Consider the following 20173-nt stretch of genomic DNA (forward strand, 5'->3'; position numbering starts at 1 on the left):
TCCACCCGTCTAAAAGTAAAACCAAAAACCCGATTCATGAACCACTAGTTATTAGGCACACAGTTAACTCAGTTCCACTTCAACTGATTAAGCATATCTAGTGCAAAAAAGACACGCGGCGACCCTTTTTTGGTCTTTTAAAAAAAACAAAAACGAAAGCTATCGGAAGGTTCCCACCAGTTCTAGTCTACTTAAAGTACAGTGGTGGGATTCATTCCCTAATGCACCCCACTGGACACAACACCAGTACCTTGAAACCTAAAAAAACAAACAAAAAAAAAACAAAACTGTACTGTTGAAAATTGGGAACCGATGACTCTGTCCTGATGACCAAAAAGGAAACGCAGTTGTGAAGCAGTAGCCCCCCTCCCCCGTGTAGAAACACAACACAAAGCTGTCTCCAGATAATGGAGACCATCAGAGTGATGGAGCGGGTAACCCGACCGCCACACGGTCTGCACTTCTGCGCATTCACCGGCGAGTTACAGAAAGAGGAAGGTTGAGTCAGCGCCACTTTCGACTTGGGGGGTTTGGGGTAGCGATATTTGCGCCGGGTCAGCGTTCTTATTATAGGATGCAGTGACACCGATACGAGAACTGTCTGGTCTGGTCTTGAACTCGTGTTCAAACCAAGTTCATCTGGTATCAGACACCCAAACATATGCAAAAATGTTGTTCTTAGTCAAGAGACCTTTGAGACCCTACAGGCTGGAATTATCCTTCAAGCTTACGTTCCAAAATATCTTCACTTTAAAATTCTAGTCAATTCAAGCAGTTCAGAGGGTGTCACTCCGTGGCCGACTTCAGCGTCCACCCCACCGTTCGCGAATCGCATCAAGCGAGGCCAAAACACCAGCACAACCAATTTAAATTAAAGGTTTGATTATATCTGTCCAGATTGAGCACCACGATAAGACAATTCCCAGCAGCAGGTTTGGCGACATCGGGGGATTATTATTCACACTGGCCTACGACAGCGGACTTAACTGAACAGCAACGGTCTTAAAACAGAAAAAAATAAAAAATAAAATAAAAATACATGAGAATTGCATTTCTCCAACATCAAGGATATTGTTAATTTCTTGTTAAAAAAACAAAAAACAAAGTTGTAGTCAACTAACTGAAAAAATATAATATCTGCACGCTGTCTCCCATGAAATGGATGATCTGACGAACATTCACTGTGTTCTTGCGACGGTCGATCCAGGCAGTGGAACAATCAACGTTGCGTCACATCAGAGAGTACGAAAGAAACAGGATGTGATGCCAGCGACACTGTAACAGTCCATCGACAAAGTGAAAAGCATGTCATCTGCAAAATGAGTTCCACGTCCACAGCGTCCCACTGGTGCACCTTCGACCCTCAGCCACGATGATTAGAGTCATTGGATTTCATTTCAACGGGCTTCAGGCTAAGTTGCTTAAAGAGGCTGGGAGAGAATACTTGCCGGTCACAGCAAGTTCAAAATGGATTACCCTGACAGAAGTTTGAGAAAAAAAGTTGCCCTTAATCTACACCTTGAGTATTTTTACTGTACACCATCCAATTCTGTGCAAATACGTTGTCTCTCAGAGTCACCGCAGATAAAACCTGCCCCGAGCGCCAGAAAAAAAAAACCAATAGGTCCACTCTGTGCACTTTCGTGTGATTTAAAAGAGGGGGCTTCATGTTGAAGCACTCGGTTTATCTCTTGTAGTGGTTTGGTGCATCAGCAAACATGTACTTGAGTCTGTAGGCCTCAGCGAGGAGGAGGCCCACCTCTTCGTTTCCCCAGTGGATGGTGGGAAGGTTTTGGAGTAGCATGAGAAGGCCCTGCGTTGAATGAACAAAACATTTCCTGAATTATTATTTTATACAATCACTGGGGCACACATCCAGGAGGGACGCTTGATCACCAACAGTCAAAATAGGGCGACGGGATCTTCAATGACCCCGTACCACACTTCAGAAAGACAACATTTGCCCATCAACATGCTTGGAAGTAATTGGAAAACCAATATTTCACACTGAACTATTGATTTTTTTATTTAATATAATGTTTAGTATTTTGCACTGTATTGTGTCATATGTATTGTGACTGTGTCTTGGTTTCCCTCCCTGCCCAGGGACGACAGATTAAAATGAGCTTAAAGCTAACTCTGCCGAAATTCCAATTCATTTGAAAAAAAATGTAATTATAAGCAATTGATCTCACGCTTTTTCGCGCGTCTTGAAAATGAATCCGTTGAATCGCGTCCCAGAGTACGATTGTCCCAAGTTGGCTAAGTTTAGGATTTGAAATGTTTATAAATAATTGCGCTTTGCAAATTACATATGTAAATTCTGACAACGCTGGTATATTCCCCAACCAAATGTATTTGTTTCTAGAATTAGGGTTAATGTTGGGGTTGGAAACGTTTATAATTAATTGTGTAAATATTAAACAATGTATATAATAACCCATTTTTGCTTCTGTAGAAGCAATAAGTCTGTATGATATCAACCATGTTTGAAGAAAAACGTGTTTTATTTGCGAGGCTACCCATAATCCTAAGCATAACAGCGAAGTCTCTGATTGGTGGGTCATGCTGTTACCATGGAAATGTTTACCTATAGGCTGATGGGTACACAGGCTCGCAAACGCTGATATTTATATCCAGTTGAATTGTAGCTATGGATTAAATTCATATTGAGGGTATGACCCTATATACCTATTCTTGCCAAACCTTGAAATTAATAGACCATTCAATGGAGAAAATGCATTTTAAATTTTAATACATCCATGCCACACCTCCCCATGGTGGCATACTTTCATCAGGTTAGTTTTAGTATACGTACATGTATCTGCGCTCCCGTCCTTCCCCATGCCCCCCAGCTTCTAAAGTCAAATTAAATCTCCCTATTCAAATTAATTGGTTTAAATTCAGTTTAATCTAGCACGAAAAAAATCTCCTCATTCAAATGAATTAATTTAAATTTCATTATGTGTAACACGAAAAAAGTCAGATAATCGTACCTTGGGACACGATTTAATAGTCGCGATAGATTTTGTGAGTAAGAGCACAAAAAAGCGTAAGAACGGCAATTGTGCCTTAATAATTGGCACAATTGCTGCTGCAGTGGAATTCACACACATTTCTTTGATCATTGTATCACTAGCCACAGTTTAAATAAATAATGAGGTACTTAGTCACTGTGGTCAACTTAAGTAAATAATTTATTCAGGGCCAAACTGTCAACACTACCTGAAAGTCGACCATGGACAGGATCTCTTTGCGCCACTCAATGAGAAAAGCAGCACAGACGTACAAGTGGAAGTGTGAGAAGCCCTCTGCTTCTGCCTGCAAACACCGAGAAACACAAGAGCCTGTAATTATACCGATGGCATTCTGCGCAAAGAAAAGATAAATCACAATAAAAAGCCTATTTTTCAAGCCTATTTCAAAGCACACCTGCTCAGCTAAATGAGTGCAATAAACCATACCTGCAGGGGCATAAAATATGATCTATTTATTGTGTGCAACGTTGTAAAATGTACCGATTTATCACCTTACTCATGAAGGGAACCATAAGATGACATATGGCGTTAGAATGGACAGCTTTATATCCATTCAAAGGCACTTGCGACCCCAGTGCTCAATGTTAAGTGATGGGAAGCGTGAACTTATACAAATTAAAATGCCCATGTCAGACCTTCTAGCCACAGAAGGCAGCATTGTGATGGTGAAGTTTAGTACGCTCAAGTCAAATGAAGTTATATTGACCATTAGCGCAGTTACATGCTCAAAGGGCTTCACCGGCCCATAGATCCTGAACAATTTACATCCCTTTCAGGATCAATAGGATTGCATAAGAAAAGAAACTATGAAGAAGCAAAAAAAAAAAAAAAAAAAAAAAAAAACAAACACAGGGTGATACTTTCTTTTATTGTTCATAATAAAAATGGCTTAATGCCCGGACACGATCATTTTAGCTGACCATGACAGTTAAAAAAACCAAAAACCTATAGTTTTGACGATCATATGTTTTCATCCAAATTAACTGTCTGCCTGAATTGTTAAGTTCCAGTACTCAGTGAATCTCTCTTGGATATGGATCATCAACAGGGTTCATTCTGGGATTCCAAAATTAAATTCAAGGACCTTTTATTTAAGGAATTCACGCAAAACAAATATAAATCAATTTTCAATGGGATCTTTATAATCTTAGTCTCCTTGTCTATTATTTATATTAGTATATACAGTATACTATCAATATATCCATTATAAATCTCATTGTAATCAACTATTTTAAGTGTCTATTTCCAACCATGCTGGATTAAATTGGCTGCTAAATTTCGCTGGCATAATCTATGCTGTAAAAGAAAAAAAATAATTTATGTTATTATATATATATATATTTGAATAACTAAACCAGGGGAAATATCACAGGTTTCAATGATCGTCTTTAAAGGATGCGTCTTATTCAAGGACGCAGCACAAAGGGGGCTATTTTCAAGGTATTCCAGCACTTTTTCTGCACAATTTCTGAGGATGAAATCCAAACTCAAGGACCTGGTAGGAACCCTGTATTACACCATAATGTAAGCCTATATTATAGGCTTACATCATGAAAGTGACATGACATGAACAAAAAAAAACAAAAACATTGAATTGTTAAACGCAATTGCTTTGAATGACAACTAACCATTAACTAAAATGCCACGATCGTGACACCCCCCTACTCCTGGCTGTGGTACAGTGACGACACCAACTCGTACCTGGTAGGTGTCCCACAGCCGGATAGTGCAGCGAAGCGGCAGCTCCCTCATCAGCAGATTGTTCATCCAGCGGAAGGCAAACTGCAGATACTCCACCTCATACCGCTTGAAATGACCGTGGATGTCCTCTGGGGAATGAACATGCATATGGACATGTACACACACACGTACACGTACGCACACACACACACAAGCACACACACGTACACACGTTTTTCCTGGCACTTATTAGGGATGCAACGGTACACGGTATGTTATCAAATCGCTTAGTCCGCCCCCTACAGTTCAATACGGCACATCGGTATTACGGTATCTCGGTAGAAGGTCCACCGGACGCGTTTGCGCAGCATACGGCCACGGAGTGCCGTAAGTTACACGCTTCATATTTAATCCACTGTTGCAGCTCCACTGGCCACGTCAGATTCATCTATAAAGAATTTTTTTTGTAAAGACTGCAATCAATTTAAATATGTTTTATATGAGTCTACATTGTACCAGAGACCTAGAGCTGCTGTCGGATTTGCTTATTGATCAAGACCTGTTTTAAATACAAAGAACGAACATATATCACAGACTACCCCCGGGTTGAGGTGTCCAGTCAGAAAATTACCCCCGAGGTGGCCGAGTCCCTTTTTATTCCAAACTTCTCTTCAGACGCTTTCTCCCTCTCACTTCTAATTGCACTAGTGTTGGGTCGTTTACAAACGATCCGGTTCTTTTCAACAGCTCTTTTTTAGGAATGAAGGGAACAGAGTCTCACTGATGAGCTGTTGTCTTCTTTTTTTGCCAAATTTTACAACCCACCAATGAACTTAAACCCCACCCCCCCGTCATACACATAGAGCGTTACACTAGTTATTTATGGCAGACAACAATAAAAACATTTGTTTACACCTTTCAAAAAATAATTATTTTAGATTTTTCTTAAATATAAAGATACCGTTACCGTGGCCCAAAAACCTGAGCTTTGAGCCAACTGTGCCGTATCCGCAGCACTTATCTAGAACTACTCAGGAAGTGTCACTGTCCACATGCACGCAATTTACATACGTTTATAAGAAGTATAGGCAGTTGAATATATACTTCAACAACTCAGTGCTTCTTGCTATATTGCCAGAGATATTATAAGCAAGAGCCAAACTGGGAGCCCTGCTTACCGTCTATTCTGCTGACCAGCTCCTCCAGGGCTTTCACTTTGTTTTGGATGCCGGGCTGAGCAAACGTGTAGTTGTCCTTGAAGGGGGGGGCGCAGATGGAAGAAAGTGATGAGGCTCACAAATTGGTTGAACCATGGCTACACCTATGTTAACTTGTGTTTGTCCAACCTGTATTCCATCCAGCAGCTTGCTCATGCACCAGAAGCTGTCCGCCTCGATGTTCCTCCGAGTTTCCAGGGGAAGGCCGGCCATCTCGAAGTTCTCCACGTCCTCTTCTGGAAGGGTCAAAAGTGTTCGAGACAAACTAAATTATTCGGATTACTGCCAAGACTTTTCATGTTTTTGTTTGACTCAACTATTATTCTACTCAGAACGCAGTACAATTCTTTTTTTTTTTTCCCCCTTCACGTATCTCACACAAACCTACACATTAAACCAATACAATGCAATCCAGATTGAAAAGGCCGAAATGGGTGATTTTGGGTCTTGCTGCATCTAGATAACTGAAAGCTCTCCAGTGTTTCCCCAGAAGGCGACTTACTGACGAAATCGGAGAGGAACACGACAAAGAAGGGCGTGACCAAGTCGTTAATCCCCTGGACATAACCGCTGGCCGGGTGACGTATGGCCCAGATGAACAGGATACGCTCAAACACCTGTGGGAATAAAACAACGGCAGGTTTGCGCCAAGGTGCCGTTACAGCACGAGTGGAAGCACTGTTTTCAGCTCGCACCGTTGTTGTCTTTATGCAACAGGAGTTAACTAGTGTCATCAGTTTCATGGTAAGCAGGAAGATCCGGTTTCCCAGGTTGCCGGAGATCGTGGCTGTGTCATCGCTGTTGTGTGTGTGTGTATGTGTGTGTGAGAGTGGTTTTGACGAGTGACTTGAACTCCGCCTGCCCTCCAGTGACTCTCACCTCCTGCACCGTGGGCTGCTGGAACAGTGGGATCAGTGGGTTGGTCCTTGGAATGTCAATGTGGATCTGAGAGAAAGACACCAGGCCGGCATTAGAGGAGTTTGTACAACACTGCGAGTTGTCAGAGGCTTAAACGGAAAAGATAACAATGGTGGTAGAGAGGTCATAAAATTATCGTATTTCAGCCCGAATGACCACACATTCAAAACCTCAAACAGCTGGACCTTGCGTTACATATACGCAGCTTTGTGCCGTCGTTGGTTTAGGTTGATTGCTTTGGCCTCGATATTGTTGGTGAAGGCTAATTTGATTGTATAGATATGGCAATCAGTAGGCCAGATGCCAGGAAAGGCAGAGGCTTAATGACTTAACGACTCTGCATGTGCTCCGTTCTACATGCAGCCTTTTGGTGGCAGGCTGTCTTTCACCTGGGCAGATACATGTGAAACACACTCTTCATGTTTTTGATAGTTATTATCGTCTTTCACCTTCACACAAAACTGTATGTTCTATACTTTCTGCTTGCTTACAGTGATGGTTTAATATTGCTCAGGTAATAAACATAATAATCGGCCACACCAGAAATGTATTGGCTCTGATTTATTCATGGTCTTTAATAGATCACTTTCTCCTTGTCTACTCAAATGCTGATCATGGCTGCACACTGCAACGTACGTATTTATATCCGCCAGTGTGTATTTCATGCATTAAAAAGGTCTCTAGTAAAGAAGTAGAGGATCAATTACTTATATGCACAGGCTGGTATATCCTAAACTATATGTTATTAAATAAATAAATACATTACAACTCCATCTCAAATTAAACTCCATTTAGTATTTTAGACCTCATGCTGTGTTGACGACATCTTATGATCATGAACTGCAAATTTGTGTTGTGTGTGTTTTTCTAATGACCATACCAAATGATGTAATGACTTCATACCAAAAACACCACTGAGGTATGTGGGCAACAGTATTCAATTCTCACGCAGCCAAAACTTGAGCACAAATGCAGAGCTCTGAAGAGGTGAAATGTATTGGAATGTGAGGGAAACACCAAATGTAACAGATGTTTAGAAAAAAAACAACGGAGTAAATATCAATGGATTGGAAATATCATGGAATTTTGGAGGCCTGTGCATCACTGTCATTAAAAACAAAAAAACGTGACCGAGAAGCAAAATACACATCTTTTTTTTTTGAGGTGAATTAAGAAACAAAATAACAAAATGGGTGTGATTGGACGCTGGAAAAAGGTATTTTCTTTTAAGCCTGGTACCTGTCTGTATGTGTCTTTGTAGTGTTCATCCGTTCTGGAGTGGTAATACTGCTCAATGAAGCCAAAATACTCATCCCTCTTCCTCTTCAGCACCAGTTCCCTGCGCTCCATGTTGGCCGGCAGGTAGCCCTGGCAGAACAAAAAAGGACAATCAGAAAGAGGCAAGGCAGCAGTAGAAAGTAGGGCGGCACCCGACTCTGAAATTCCACGGCCCGGCTCTTCCTACCGGCGAGAAAGGCAGCCGTCATCCCGAGGCGGGATGTGGCGAGGGAGCGAGTGGGGTGCATTTTGTGCACATCTCCCTGGCCGACAGTACAGACGATGCGCGAGCCAGCCATGGGGTGCCCGCGATTGTCGCGGCTAAAAGTGTGTTTTTATATATATATATATATATATATATATATATATATATATATATATATATTTTTTTTTTTTTTTTTCATTTTAACAGTTCGAGAAAACAACAACATAAACGCATTTAAGGCATTCCATTTTGTGGAAGTTTACTTCTGCTAGAAATGGAGAACAATTTGTAAACAAGTTAGTTGTAAACAAGATTATTTGCTCACGATAGGTTTTCCTCCTGACCAAGTCGCATCGCCAGTCAGTAAAGAAGGAGAGGACAGAACATCCCTCCTGAGAGGTTTGTCACACTCGTGTTAAAGACCAAACAGATCTCAGAACACCTCGAAAAAAAGTTAGGAAACAACGACTGAAAAAATAATAACTACGAGGTGTTCAATGTAAACTTGGGAAATTATAACTCGTGCTGCGTTTCACAGAACCCGGAAAACTGTGACACGTCCCCCAACACGACTAAACTGGACCCTGGACTGTGTTGCTGCCTGCAGCTAAGTTTCCATTCGCTTTTTTTGGAGATTGGTGAATTCCAGGGACTTACCGACAGAAGCCTCCACGTGATCGGCCGGACTTCCCTCGGGATGCCCGACCAGCTGTGCTTCCGGAGTTCCTCTGAAAACACAACATTCACACCATTTCAAAAGAGGAGAACGGCGAGGGAGCGACCAGAGCACACACGGAAAAATGCGATGTTGCGACTGCAGGTGTGGCCGAGGCTGTCGTTGAGAATATTCCCGCGACATTTTCCTAAAACTGGCCCTGTGTCATAGGAGCGGCGACCGGAATCTCAATGTCTTTGTTGGGATCACATTAGTTTGCCAATTCATATATTCATATTTATTCATATTGATATGTCGCCACAAACAGTGGATTCTCACGTGAAGACACCAACATTTTTCACCATAAATTTGAATGACATTTTTCCAACCATAAATCGTCATCTTAAAGTTAGAAAATAAACCCTGTGGGTTGTAACGTGAATGAATCAGACCGTGTGCTACTCAGCATATGGTTCGTTCCGTGGTGCTTCGCTCTCACCCAGGTCGGTGTTGGGGCTGGACAGAAGCTGTCGGAACTTGTCCAGACGGTTCTTCTCCCGCACGGTCATGGGCGGTGCTCCCGACGCGTTCTGGTCCGAGATGCGGGCGACCAGAGGGATGATGGGCCGGACCGGCAAGGACTTCTGCTTCTGCAGTGTGGAGCGGACTGAAAGTGAGAAGGGGGGAAATAAGAAATTAGATGAGGTGAGAAGGACGGACGGGCAACATGCATTGTAGTTGTGGAGTTGCCTTGTTTCTACGTTTTGTTCTCTTGTTCCGGACTCAGTTTTGGTGTAATATGATGAGTCAGTAGGAGTAAGACAGAATACATGTGCCTGAATGGGAGGGAGAGTGGCGAATAGCTGGGAATGCGAAGAGTGGAGGGGGAGAAGGCGGATGAGTTCAAGTACTTGGGGTCGACCAACCAAAGCAGCGGAGAGTGCGGGAGACCGGTGAAGAAGAGCGTACAGGCAGGGTTGAGTGGGTGGAGAAGAGTGTCCGGTGTGGTCTGTGCCAGAAGGGTTCCAGCAAGAGTGAAGGGGAAGGTCTACAGGACGGTAGTGAGACCAGCTATGTTGCACAGTTTAGAGGCGGTGGCTCTGACAAAAAGGCAGGTGGCTGAACTGGAGGTGGCAGAGATGAGGATGTTGAGATTTTCATTGGGAGTGACAAGGATGGACAGGATTAAGAATGAGTACATTAGAGGGACAACTCAGGTTGGACAGTTTGGTGGAAAAGTGAGAGAAGCCAGATTGAGATGGTTTGGACACGTGTGTAGGAGAGATGAGAGTTACATTGGGAGAAGGATGCTGAGGATGGAGCTGCCAGGCAAGAGGAAAAGAGGAAGGCCAAAGAGAAGCTTTATGGATGTGGTGAGGGAGGACATGCAGGCGGTTGGTGTAAGGGAGGAAGATGCACAGAACAGAAGGTATTGGAGGCAGATGATCCACTGTGGCGACCCCTAACGGGAGCAGCCCAAAGAAGAAGAGTTTTCCAACATTTATTTATCCTGGGCTGGTTGAACAGAGACGAGCCTTTGTCCCGACACCGCAGCTTGTTTTTAACTTGTACATATTGACAATATCCCTGGTACTAGAGATATCTTCAAATTACCATCTATTCACTCAATTACACTACTCACAAAAAGTTAGGGATATTTGGCTTTCGGGTGAAATTTATGGAAAATATAAAAAGTTCACACGACAGTGATATAACATGAAAGTAGGGCATTTAAGTAGAAGCATGCAATGGTGATTTCCTCATCTCAAACAATTTATTAAAACAAAAGCCAACAACAGTGGTGGGTTTACCACAAAAAAAAATGTCAACGTCTCAATAACTTGTCATGTGCCCTTGAGCATCAATTACAGCTGACGTCTCATGCTGTTCGCAAGTCGACTTATTGTCTGCTGATGCATGGACCCCCACTCTTCTTGAAGTGCGGCCCTCAGGTCATTGAGGTTCTGGGGCACAGAGTTAAGAGCCTCTACACGGCGACTCAGCTGATCCCATAGGTTTTCTATGGGATTCAGGTCTGGAGAAAGTGCAGGCCACTCCATTTGAGGTACCCTTGCCTCCAGCAGCCGTTCCCTAATGATGCGACCTCGATGAGCTGGAGCATTGTCGTCCATGAAGATGAATTTAGGCATGTGTTGTTCAGGCAGGGGCACAATGACTGGATTAATGATGTTATTCAGGTAGTATGGGCTTGTCACTGTACCATTCACAAAGTGTAGGGCAATTCTGTATTGACTAGACACACCTGCCCACACTGTAACACCACCACCACCAAAGGCTCGTCTGGTGACAACAGTGGCTGATTCATAGCGCTCTCCTTGACGTCTCCGACATCGTTGGCGGCCATCATTTCTGCTCAACGTGAATCGACTTTCATCAGAGAACAGCACTGAGGCCACTGGTGCCTCGTCCAGCGTAAATGCTCCCTGGCACATGCAAGACGATGATGCCTGTGCCTGGTGGTGTGGTCAGGTACCCTTGCAGGTCGTCTAGCACGCAGACCACGCTGATGGAAACGGTTTCAAATGGTCTGATGTGACCCTTGGGTGCCTCTCACCTCCCTTAAATGTGTCTGGAGTTGAGTGGCATTCATCATCCGGTTCCGCAGGGCACTGTTCACAATGAAGTGCTCATCAGTGTGGGATGTGGCCAAAGTACATCCACTTCTATGACTTTCTGTGACTCTTCCAGTCTCTCTGTATCTCTGTTGCAACCTGCTGATGACACTCTGTGACACTCTAAGCTCAGTGGCCACTTCCCTCTGAGAACATCCTGTTTGAAGCCTCGCAACGGTGGGGTACTGGTGATTGTTAGGTGTCGTCTTGGTCTCATGATGTCAAAATGTGAACAGCATGATGAAGAGGACTGTTTAAATACCAATTGTAATTGAACCAGGAAATGTATTGGTCGATTCATGGATCAAACACCTGTTGTGAATTTTGCCATTCAGCGCCTTGTGAGAGAACAGCAAGTTGTGCAAAAAGTACTGAAACATTGAACAGTTGGACATGTGCATTCAAAAGTTTAGAGAAGGTCAAATTAAGTTCACCTGTAAAGGTTATAGTGCATTTTAGGTTCATCCTGAAATTTCACCCGAAAGCCGAATATCCCTAACTTTTTGTGAGTAGTGTATATAACCAATATACAGTACATTTTTGTTCATTTCATTTTGCTCAAATACCGAATTATGGGAACATCTTTCTATGTCTGCATTTGAATCCTCCAGTCTGCATGTAGAAATATGCGCCAAGGTTGTATCAAGCTCCCTTGTAACTTGTTGTTGAAACTTGTTGTTGCGAGGGAAGACCAGGTGCACGAGTCTTATCTACCTCAGACACGGTTCCTCTGTTCCTCTGTCGAGCGCTCATTACTTTTAAATACACACAGTGTATTGTATGACGCTATCTAAACCAAACTCTTTGGGCACGCCTTTATGTTCGGGCCTATATACTTCCGCTCATGCCCCAAACTCTTTGCACTGCTCCACTGTACTCTGCGGGGGCACTTGGATGTAGTTCCCAGCTGTTATAATAACGGACTTAAAGCTATTTGAAGTGAGTACATTGACTCATTTCTTTCCATCCGTGATCTCAGTCGGTACAGCGGTGGGCTCCGGAGGCCTTGAGAAAAACCTTGCACATTACAGAGGCATGAATAAAACAACATATCACATTCACTGTGGTTTTTTTTTTTACTGCGCATGCAAATGAGTAAGATTTCCGTCACGTTAGGGAGAGGGGAAATTTGCAGCCGTAATGCGACTATAACCATAATCGGGATTCCGGTTAATGAGTCTATAAACTCTTGCATGCTTGCGATGGCACTCGTCAAAAGCAAACACGGGGTTCTCCGCCGGAGAACTCCGTAATTAGCATGCTCCGTGCACGAGCAATGTTGCGATTAGTGACACATTAAAAAGGCTGTTCACGGAACACCAGGGGAGACACCAAGTGCCCACTGGCGTCTCCCCTGACCAAGTATGAGATCAGTGTACCCGTGACTAGGTACTGATAAAAATAACTAAATAAATAAAATGACGATACCAGTACTTTTAAAGTACCAATGGAATACTTGATTCAATACCTTTTTTTTTTCCCCCTTACTATGCCCATCATGTGACTGGAAGCATTCAGCTGTGCAAAATGCCACCACTCCTCCCCAGTCAAATGATTTTTTACAGAAATACACTTTGGAAGTGTTCAAATGATTTAAATATCTATTAAATAACTGCACAATGGAGTATTTGGGCGGTGTCATTTTAAACAAATGGCCAGTACAGAAGGAATGAAAACCTCTTTCACTGTTCATATGGACACCTGACTCTTGTTTAGGAAAGACTTGAAAATTTGTGAACCCATCCTTTAACGGACTGTAGTAGCTGCTGCTGCGGTAGTGAGCCAATCACACGTCACTTTAAATCGAAGAATGCTTGCGGTGCTTGGCTGTGAGCAAAACCATACAAATAGTTGATATCCATAATAGTTGATAATACAAAAAGTATTTTTTATTTTTTCCTAGATCTGGGTACAAAAAGCATTGCATGCAGGTATTGTCTGACTGGAAAACCCGATACTACTTGGTATTGGGTTATTTCAATCGATACCTTACAAAAAGGTGTATTGAGCACTGACACCCATCCCTTACCCATGACTCCACCCGGGTACCAGATCGCACACGTACCAGAGGAAGCACTGAGGTGGGCGTCGCTATTGGATTTGACAACTCTCCCGTTGAACCGTCCACGCCCCGACTCGTCTTCTTCCTCCGCCTCCTCGGGCTCCTCTACCTCCCGCAGGCCAGGGTCCCCCGCCTTGGGAGGCACCGCCCCGTCCGCCCCGTCTGCCCCGTCCGCCCCGTCCGCCTGAGGCGGGAGCTGCCGGAAGGACTGTCAAAGAGAGACATGCCACAAGGGGACGGTGCCAGTTCAATCTGCCCCTTTTTTTAGGGGGGGCTGCAACAGCGGGCGCGTGACGGAGCATATTCTCCAGTTTATCAAGCGGAGCTCATGTCGCGAACAATGAAAGGCGGAGGATCGCAAATTCACAACATGACTGGTTCCCCTCAGAGGGTTTACACGATCTAAGTAGCGTGGTGCCTGGTGCTCACCTGGTGGTGTGAGGAGGAGGAGGAGGAGGAAAGGCCTGGCGACAGAGGCTGAACGGGGGCGGCGAGGAAGTCTTCATCCTCCTCATCGTCAATGTCCCAGGCGTCATTAGTGCTGCGGGCGAACTCGTGGAAGCTGGAGGCCTTCTTGGACTTAAGGTTGTTGAAGTTAGACTTCAGGGCTTCTTTAGGAAACCTGCGGGGGAAAAAAGAATTTGATCGCTCAGAAAGAGATGTGGGGTTTATCGGCAGGGAAACCAAAACAGGGAAAGGCTTTATTGGTGTGTGATCAGGATTAGGACTCTTAAAAATAAATAAACAAACAAACAAACAAACAAACATTAAGCTGGATCCCCACATGAGACAATAAGAAAAGAGACTTTTACACACACGCGCACGCACACACACACACACACACACACTACGTACACCAACAACACCTAACAAAACAATAAAAACAAAAAAATATATAAAAAAGCTAATAAATAAAAGAGCAAACCACACATGTTCATAGGCTCAAAGAAAACAAAAAAATATATAAAAAAGCTAATAAATAAAAGAGCAAACCACACATGTTCATAGGCTCAAAGAAAAGGCAAAAAATAAGTTCTGCAACAAACCAAGCGAACAATACGAAAAAAATAAACGGGAAAAAATGAAAGAGCATCCACGTGGGGGATATGATGTCATGCAGGCCAGTCCCATCGAGCACTTACGTGCCTCGCAGCCGGGGGTCGAGTGGCGGGTGCTGCGCCCCATAAACAGGCTGTATACTGTAGAAGATGAGACACAAGATCCTATCAATTCTGTTACGAAAAAACAAAACCAAAAAAAAAAAAAAAAAAACACACCTTTCCAGTCGTAGCCCGCAGTTTGCCAACTCATCACTTAGTATTTTTGAATCCACTGAGTTTTACTGAATATTTAGGGGGTTGGGGTTGTAAGGGATGCCTCGTGCTTTTGTTTCATTCTTTGCCAGACTGTAGATCGTTCCCTCTGAACAGAACACACAACGCGGCTGGGAATCAAAGTCCTGCCCGTGCTTAGCACCGGGGCCGGGGCTCGCTATCCGGGGCAGGTCACGTGGACACTCAGGGTGTCAGAGCGGACTCGGACGTACAGCTTGCAAATCCGACAAAGACACTCTTCATTTCCTTCACTTCCCACGACAGATATGTTATGACAATTGTCTTGGGGGGGGGGTGGGGTGGAAAAACCAAAACAATTCTGAGCAGCTGAACAAATTGCCGAGCAGCTGGCGCGGCACCATGCACCGCGCTGCCTCACCACCCCATGGAGGGGCATCCTTTTCAGCAGTTGCCAGTGTCTTAATGCTCAGCTTCCGTCCGAAGCTTCTTGCGGCCTGGCGCCGCAGAGTCACGGTCACCTGGAAACGGACCAGAAACACGCTGTCTGACCATTTGGGCTTTGCGGTGCACGCCGGTCCCTTCTGTGGCACTTTCCTGTGTCGAAGGCTTTATATCATCCCCGCTTCTCTAGTGACCACGTCTCGGTGACAAGCTTCAAGTCTCCATGAATTCATTCCTTCTCAACAAAAACAAATAAATACATGGAAAAAAATGAGCTTCGAAGCCAGCGATAATACGGTTGAAACGTGCAGCGGTGGACGGAGTGTCAGGCGGGGATGCAGCGTATTAGAAGGCCACAATCCATTATTACAGTTTGTTGACAGGAGATAAGGTTTTTCAAGGGGAATGGAAAGCTAAGGAGAGCCATTTATGTCCTGAATGACTGCTTTTGTTGTCGAGCAGACCATGGAGAAATTGGGTAGCCGGGGGATTTCCTTTTAGGGTTTTTGCGGATCCAATATAATAGTGAGAATTTTTCAAATCTTTTTATTGAGCCCGACGTTTGACCATTGTGGCAGAGTTCAGCCTCATTTAACCATCTTTTCTTTTTTGAACACCCCCGTAATAGCTTTTCATATGCAGACAACACAGGGAAAATACATATCCATAATGATGTGGGCTTTGTTTGACTGAAGCACATCTTGAATACGCCTGAAGCCTGTAGATATAGACCTAGTACATGACATTTGCATGATCAGGCTGAGAAAAAAATAAAAAATAAAAAGTCTCCTGCCTCAGTCAGAACTGGGTCTTTTCACTATCGGGTGCAGCCAGCGTCCTCTGTTTACCAGTTACAATCTTGTTTTATCAGGAGCTCAAGGACGGGGGCGGTCTGAGCAAGCTAGAGTTGCCTTTCCTGTTTAAGCATATGGCCGAACGTACGCCCCGCGGCTTCCAGCATCCCGTCCGCCACGGTTTAGCGAAGACGACTCCGTCAGACAAAGAGGCACCACCCTCTCCTTAGAGATCTCCCCTCTTCTCGGGTTACCCCGAGCGGACTTGTCATGCACCACCTCAATCCCACCGACAGTAACAGACCACCCCGCGGAGCCCTGGCAGGCAGTTACACAAGCAGGAAGACACTAGACAGCCAGTCTCAGTCGCACGCACACACACACACACACACACACACACACACACACACACACACACACACACACACACACACACACACACACACACACACACAGGGTTTCTCTCTGAGATACTTTTCGCTTTCACGTCTAACTTTCTCACACCGACCATGTGACTAAACAGACACTGAAGTCACATGTCAGAACAGTGACAACCACATCAACTTACACTGGGCCTCAATGTTCACAAAGCGTCGACAACAAACATGCAGCAGTGATGTAAAGTTGGGAAGTAGCATTATCTCACAGTGATTCTCATTGTTGCACTGTAGTTTTCCCTTAAAAACAACGTTTATTTACTTTGGCCTTAACACAGGAAGAAAGCATATGGCAGACCATAATATCACCATGATAACTGCTCTCCAACTGCAGTCGACTCACTTATGTGTGTCCTCGGTTTAGGACCGGGCTACATTGACAACTTGTCGATATTTTGGGGGATGGCCATTGAAGATGTACTCACAACAAATAATCATTAGTAACGCAGGCACTGACTGGAACGGCTTCAGTCGTATATTAAGTTCAGAACATTACAATCTTTTACTGTAATATCGTGGTCTTGCGATAACCGAAGCCCAGAGACGATAGTGACGATATCTAGAGTCGTATCGCGATTTCGATCACTCAGACCCAGCTGGTCTCGCACGCGGTTCAGAGGACGGCGCGAGGAAACGAACGCGATGCGATGACAACCGAGCCCCGGCGGACGACACCCGCCTCGCATCGCGCGTATCGACGGTCGAAAACCGCCGACCGGACCGAGGCGGCGGCGCGGGGCGAATGTGGAACCTTACCTCCCGGGAACCTTGGCGTTCCTCCTCCAGAAGTGGGTCCGGTTCTCGGTGGCCATGCTCGGGCAACACGGATCCCCTTTCAGGCTGACACCGCGCGCCGACCGAACCGACAACACGACGCCGCCGCCGCCGCCGCCGCCACCGCCGCCATGTCGGCGGTAACGCGTTGGCCCAACTTCGAAGCACCGACCGCGCTCTGGATCGCGGAGGTTCGGGCGCCGCGCAACGTTTGCCGCTGCTATCACGACGATGATGTTCGGTACGGCGCGCAGGAGGCCGCCATCTTGGAGCTTCACCGACGGAGTGGTGTGATTGGCGGAGGGGGGTCCGTCAGGTGCACGGGGGGGGGTTTGTACCAATAGGGAGCCGCCGAAAACACATCAGATGAATGAATCCCGTGCGCTGTATCTATACGCTTCAGTGTGAAGCCACACGCTGCATCCCCAGTGTTATTGAAGTCTAAATCCATGACCCAAAGTAAAATGTAATATTAAAGTTACCTATTCCAAATTGTATCTCATTGAATAGCTACACTGCATATTTCATGAAATGTTGGCTGTTTAATCATTTCTTTTTGTATGTTCATATTTTTTTGTATGTATACCCATGTACTGTGCTTCATGTTCCAAACTGATGTGCTGAAACTATAAAGTAACTATAAATTACTACATTATTAAAGTACTATTTTATATTGTTTAATAATAATAGTAATAAAATGAGTATTGTGTTATAATAATAATAATAATAATAATGATATTATTATCAATAATAATAATAATAATAATAATAATAATAATATGGGTATTGTGTAATACTAATAATAATATTTATTATTATTATTATTATTAAAACATTACCTTAAAGAAACATTACCTTAAAGCATTATTATTATTATTATTATTATTATTATTATTATTATTATTATCATCATAACTCCGTTTATATTGCCTTAAACCAGTGTTTTTTCCAAACTTTTTTTTAGTAGTGTACTCTAAGATCTTTTCTCATACCCCCTTCACTGGCATTGGAAGACAACAAAAATAAAATTAACATAAGTAATCTACTGATGTGCTTCGTATGTGTTTTTTTTTTTTTTTAAACATTATTTATAACCACTTTTTTAAACACTTTTCTTTTCTTATTTCATTTTTATTTTTATTTTTATTTTTTTTGGAGTACCCTGCATGAGAAACATTGCCTTAAAGCAGTTTTCAGTATTCTCACATATATTTTCATCTGCACAATATCAATCTTCTATCAGGCAAACAGGAAAACAATCTAAATCAAAAAATGGTTACTTCTCTTTTTAAGGCGTGTTCCTGATTTATTACACTTCTCCTTTTTTTTCCGTCCTAAAGTGCAGTGAGGATCTGGACCACCACAAGAGGGCAGGAATTGTCTGTTGCTGTGAGCCAAAATGAAACCAGTCAAACCACACTGTATTTACTGTAAATGTTTGAAATGGTGATATGTATGTATACAGTCATTTGCAAAAGTTTGCAAAACGCACCAGTCACAAAATGCTGTCGTGAGGATGCTTCCGAAAAATAATGCCATGAATAGTTTTCTTTTGCTCAATTAACGGCATACAGCGTGGGGTAAACAGGAATAAGCTTCAGCAAAGCAATATTTGGTGCGACCACCCTTTGCCTTTAAAACAGCACCGACTCTAAAAACATGCAATCCCAGACTGACAGGATGATGTTGAGGTCAGGGCTTTGTGTCTGGGCCGCACCATCCGTCGCAGGACTCCTTGTTCTTCTTTTCGCCGAATATAGTTCTTAATGACCTGGGTTGCGTGTGTGGGGCCGTTGTCGTGCTACAGACACACTGACACACAAAAAGCAGAGGGTATAAAATAACCGTCCAAGACAAATGTTTTTGTGAAACATCTAAGGTGCCTTAACTTTTGCACTAGGCAGGCCTAGTGTATATATATATATACATATATATATATTTTGTTTGTTTATAAACTTTTTTTTATTATCTAGGCCAAACGAAAGTACCATAACAATTAAAATCAATCGAATGAACTAATTAGATGTGCAATCACGTCGTTTTAAGGACGGGATGAATTGATTTGTTAACCTTATTTTTGACGTTATTCCATCCACATTTGTTGTCAGCCACCCAGCCACTTGTAGGCGACAACCAAATATGCTCCGTCTTTACATATTCAAATGCTGGCGTTTGGAGGTTGCAGAGACGTGAGTCAATTGTGCTTTACACGCTAGTCTGTATTTCACTTCCAGGTGTGTTTGTTTAGGGAAACCATCCCCCCCCCTCACCACCACCACCACCAGTATTGTACTTCTCTAGTGTTCGACGCACTTCAACAGAGTCCACAGGTGAGCTGACGTTCAGATTCCCTTCCTCTTCTCACCCTCTCTCAACTTCACTTTCAGCCGTGCAACTAATCTAATTTCTGCAACTTATCCACCAAACACCTTGTTTTTTTTTTTCTGAAAAGAAACATCTTCAAACTTCTTCAAATGTCTTTCGAACTTCGCCCTCTGAACTCCTCTCCCCTCTTCACCCCTCCACCCCCCGTTACTCTTTGCGTCGTCAACTTCTTGACAAAAGCAGTCGTGTGAAAGGAGAAGTCCGAGAGAGGAGATACTGAAATAGTCACAAGACAAAAGGACAAAAAGAAACTTGTGTTCAGGAATGCCAGTCACTTGAGGCTCAGCAGTTACTATGGCTAATTATAAAGTTGCTCTGAACTTTTATCTGGAGTTGTCATAGTTTATATAATTATAAATAA

General features: G+C 43.6%; 1 protein-coding gene across 1 annotated transcript; it reads right to left on the reverse strand.

The window, feature by feature from the left end:
• Positions 1–1684: 1684 nt before the first annotated feature.
• Positions 1685–17500, reverse strand: tbc1d22b (TBC1 domain family, member 22B; the record flags this gene model as incomplete). Its single annotated transcript, XM_080015318.1, has 14 exons — positions 17410–17500; positions 14829–14885; positions 14116–14308; positions 13690–13894; positions 9491–9658; positions 8994–9064; positions 8093–8221; positions 6815–6880; positions 6438–6552; positions 6065–6171; positions 5897–5972; positions 4740–4867; positions 3226–3321; positions 1685–1813 (listed from the first exon to the last, which is right to left on the reverse strand). Exons 1-14 carry the CDS (start codon positions 17463–17465, stop codon positions 1685–1687), a joined length of 1596 nt encoding a protein of 531 aa, XP_079871444.1. The 5' UTR covers positions 17466–17500.
• Positions 17501–20173: the final 2673 nt, after the last annotated feature.

This window comes from Zeus faber (assembly GCF_960531495.2).
Source record: "Zeus faber genome assembly, chromosome: 15".
Lineage (NCBI taxonomy): Eukaryota > Metazoa > Chordata > Actinopteri > Zeiformes > Zeidae > Zeus > Zeus faber.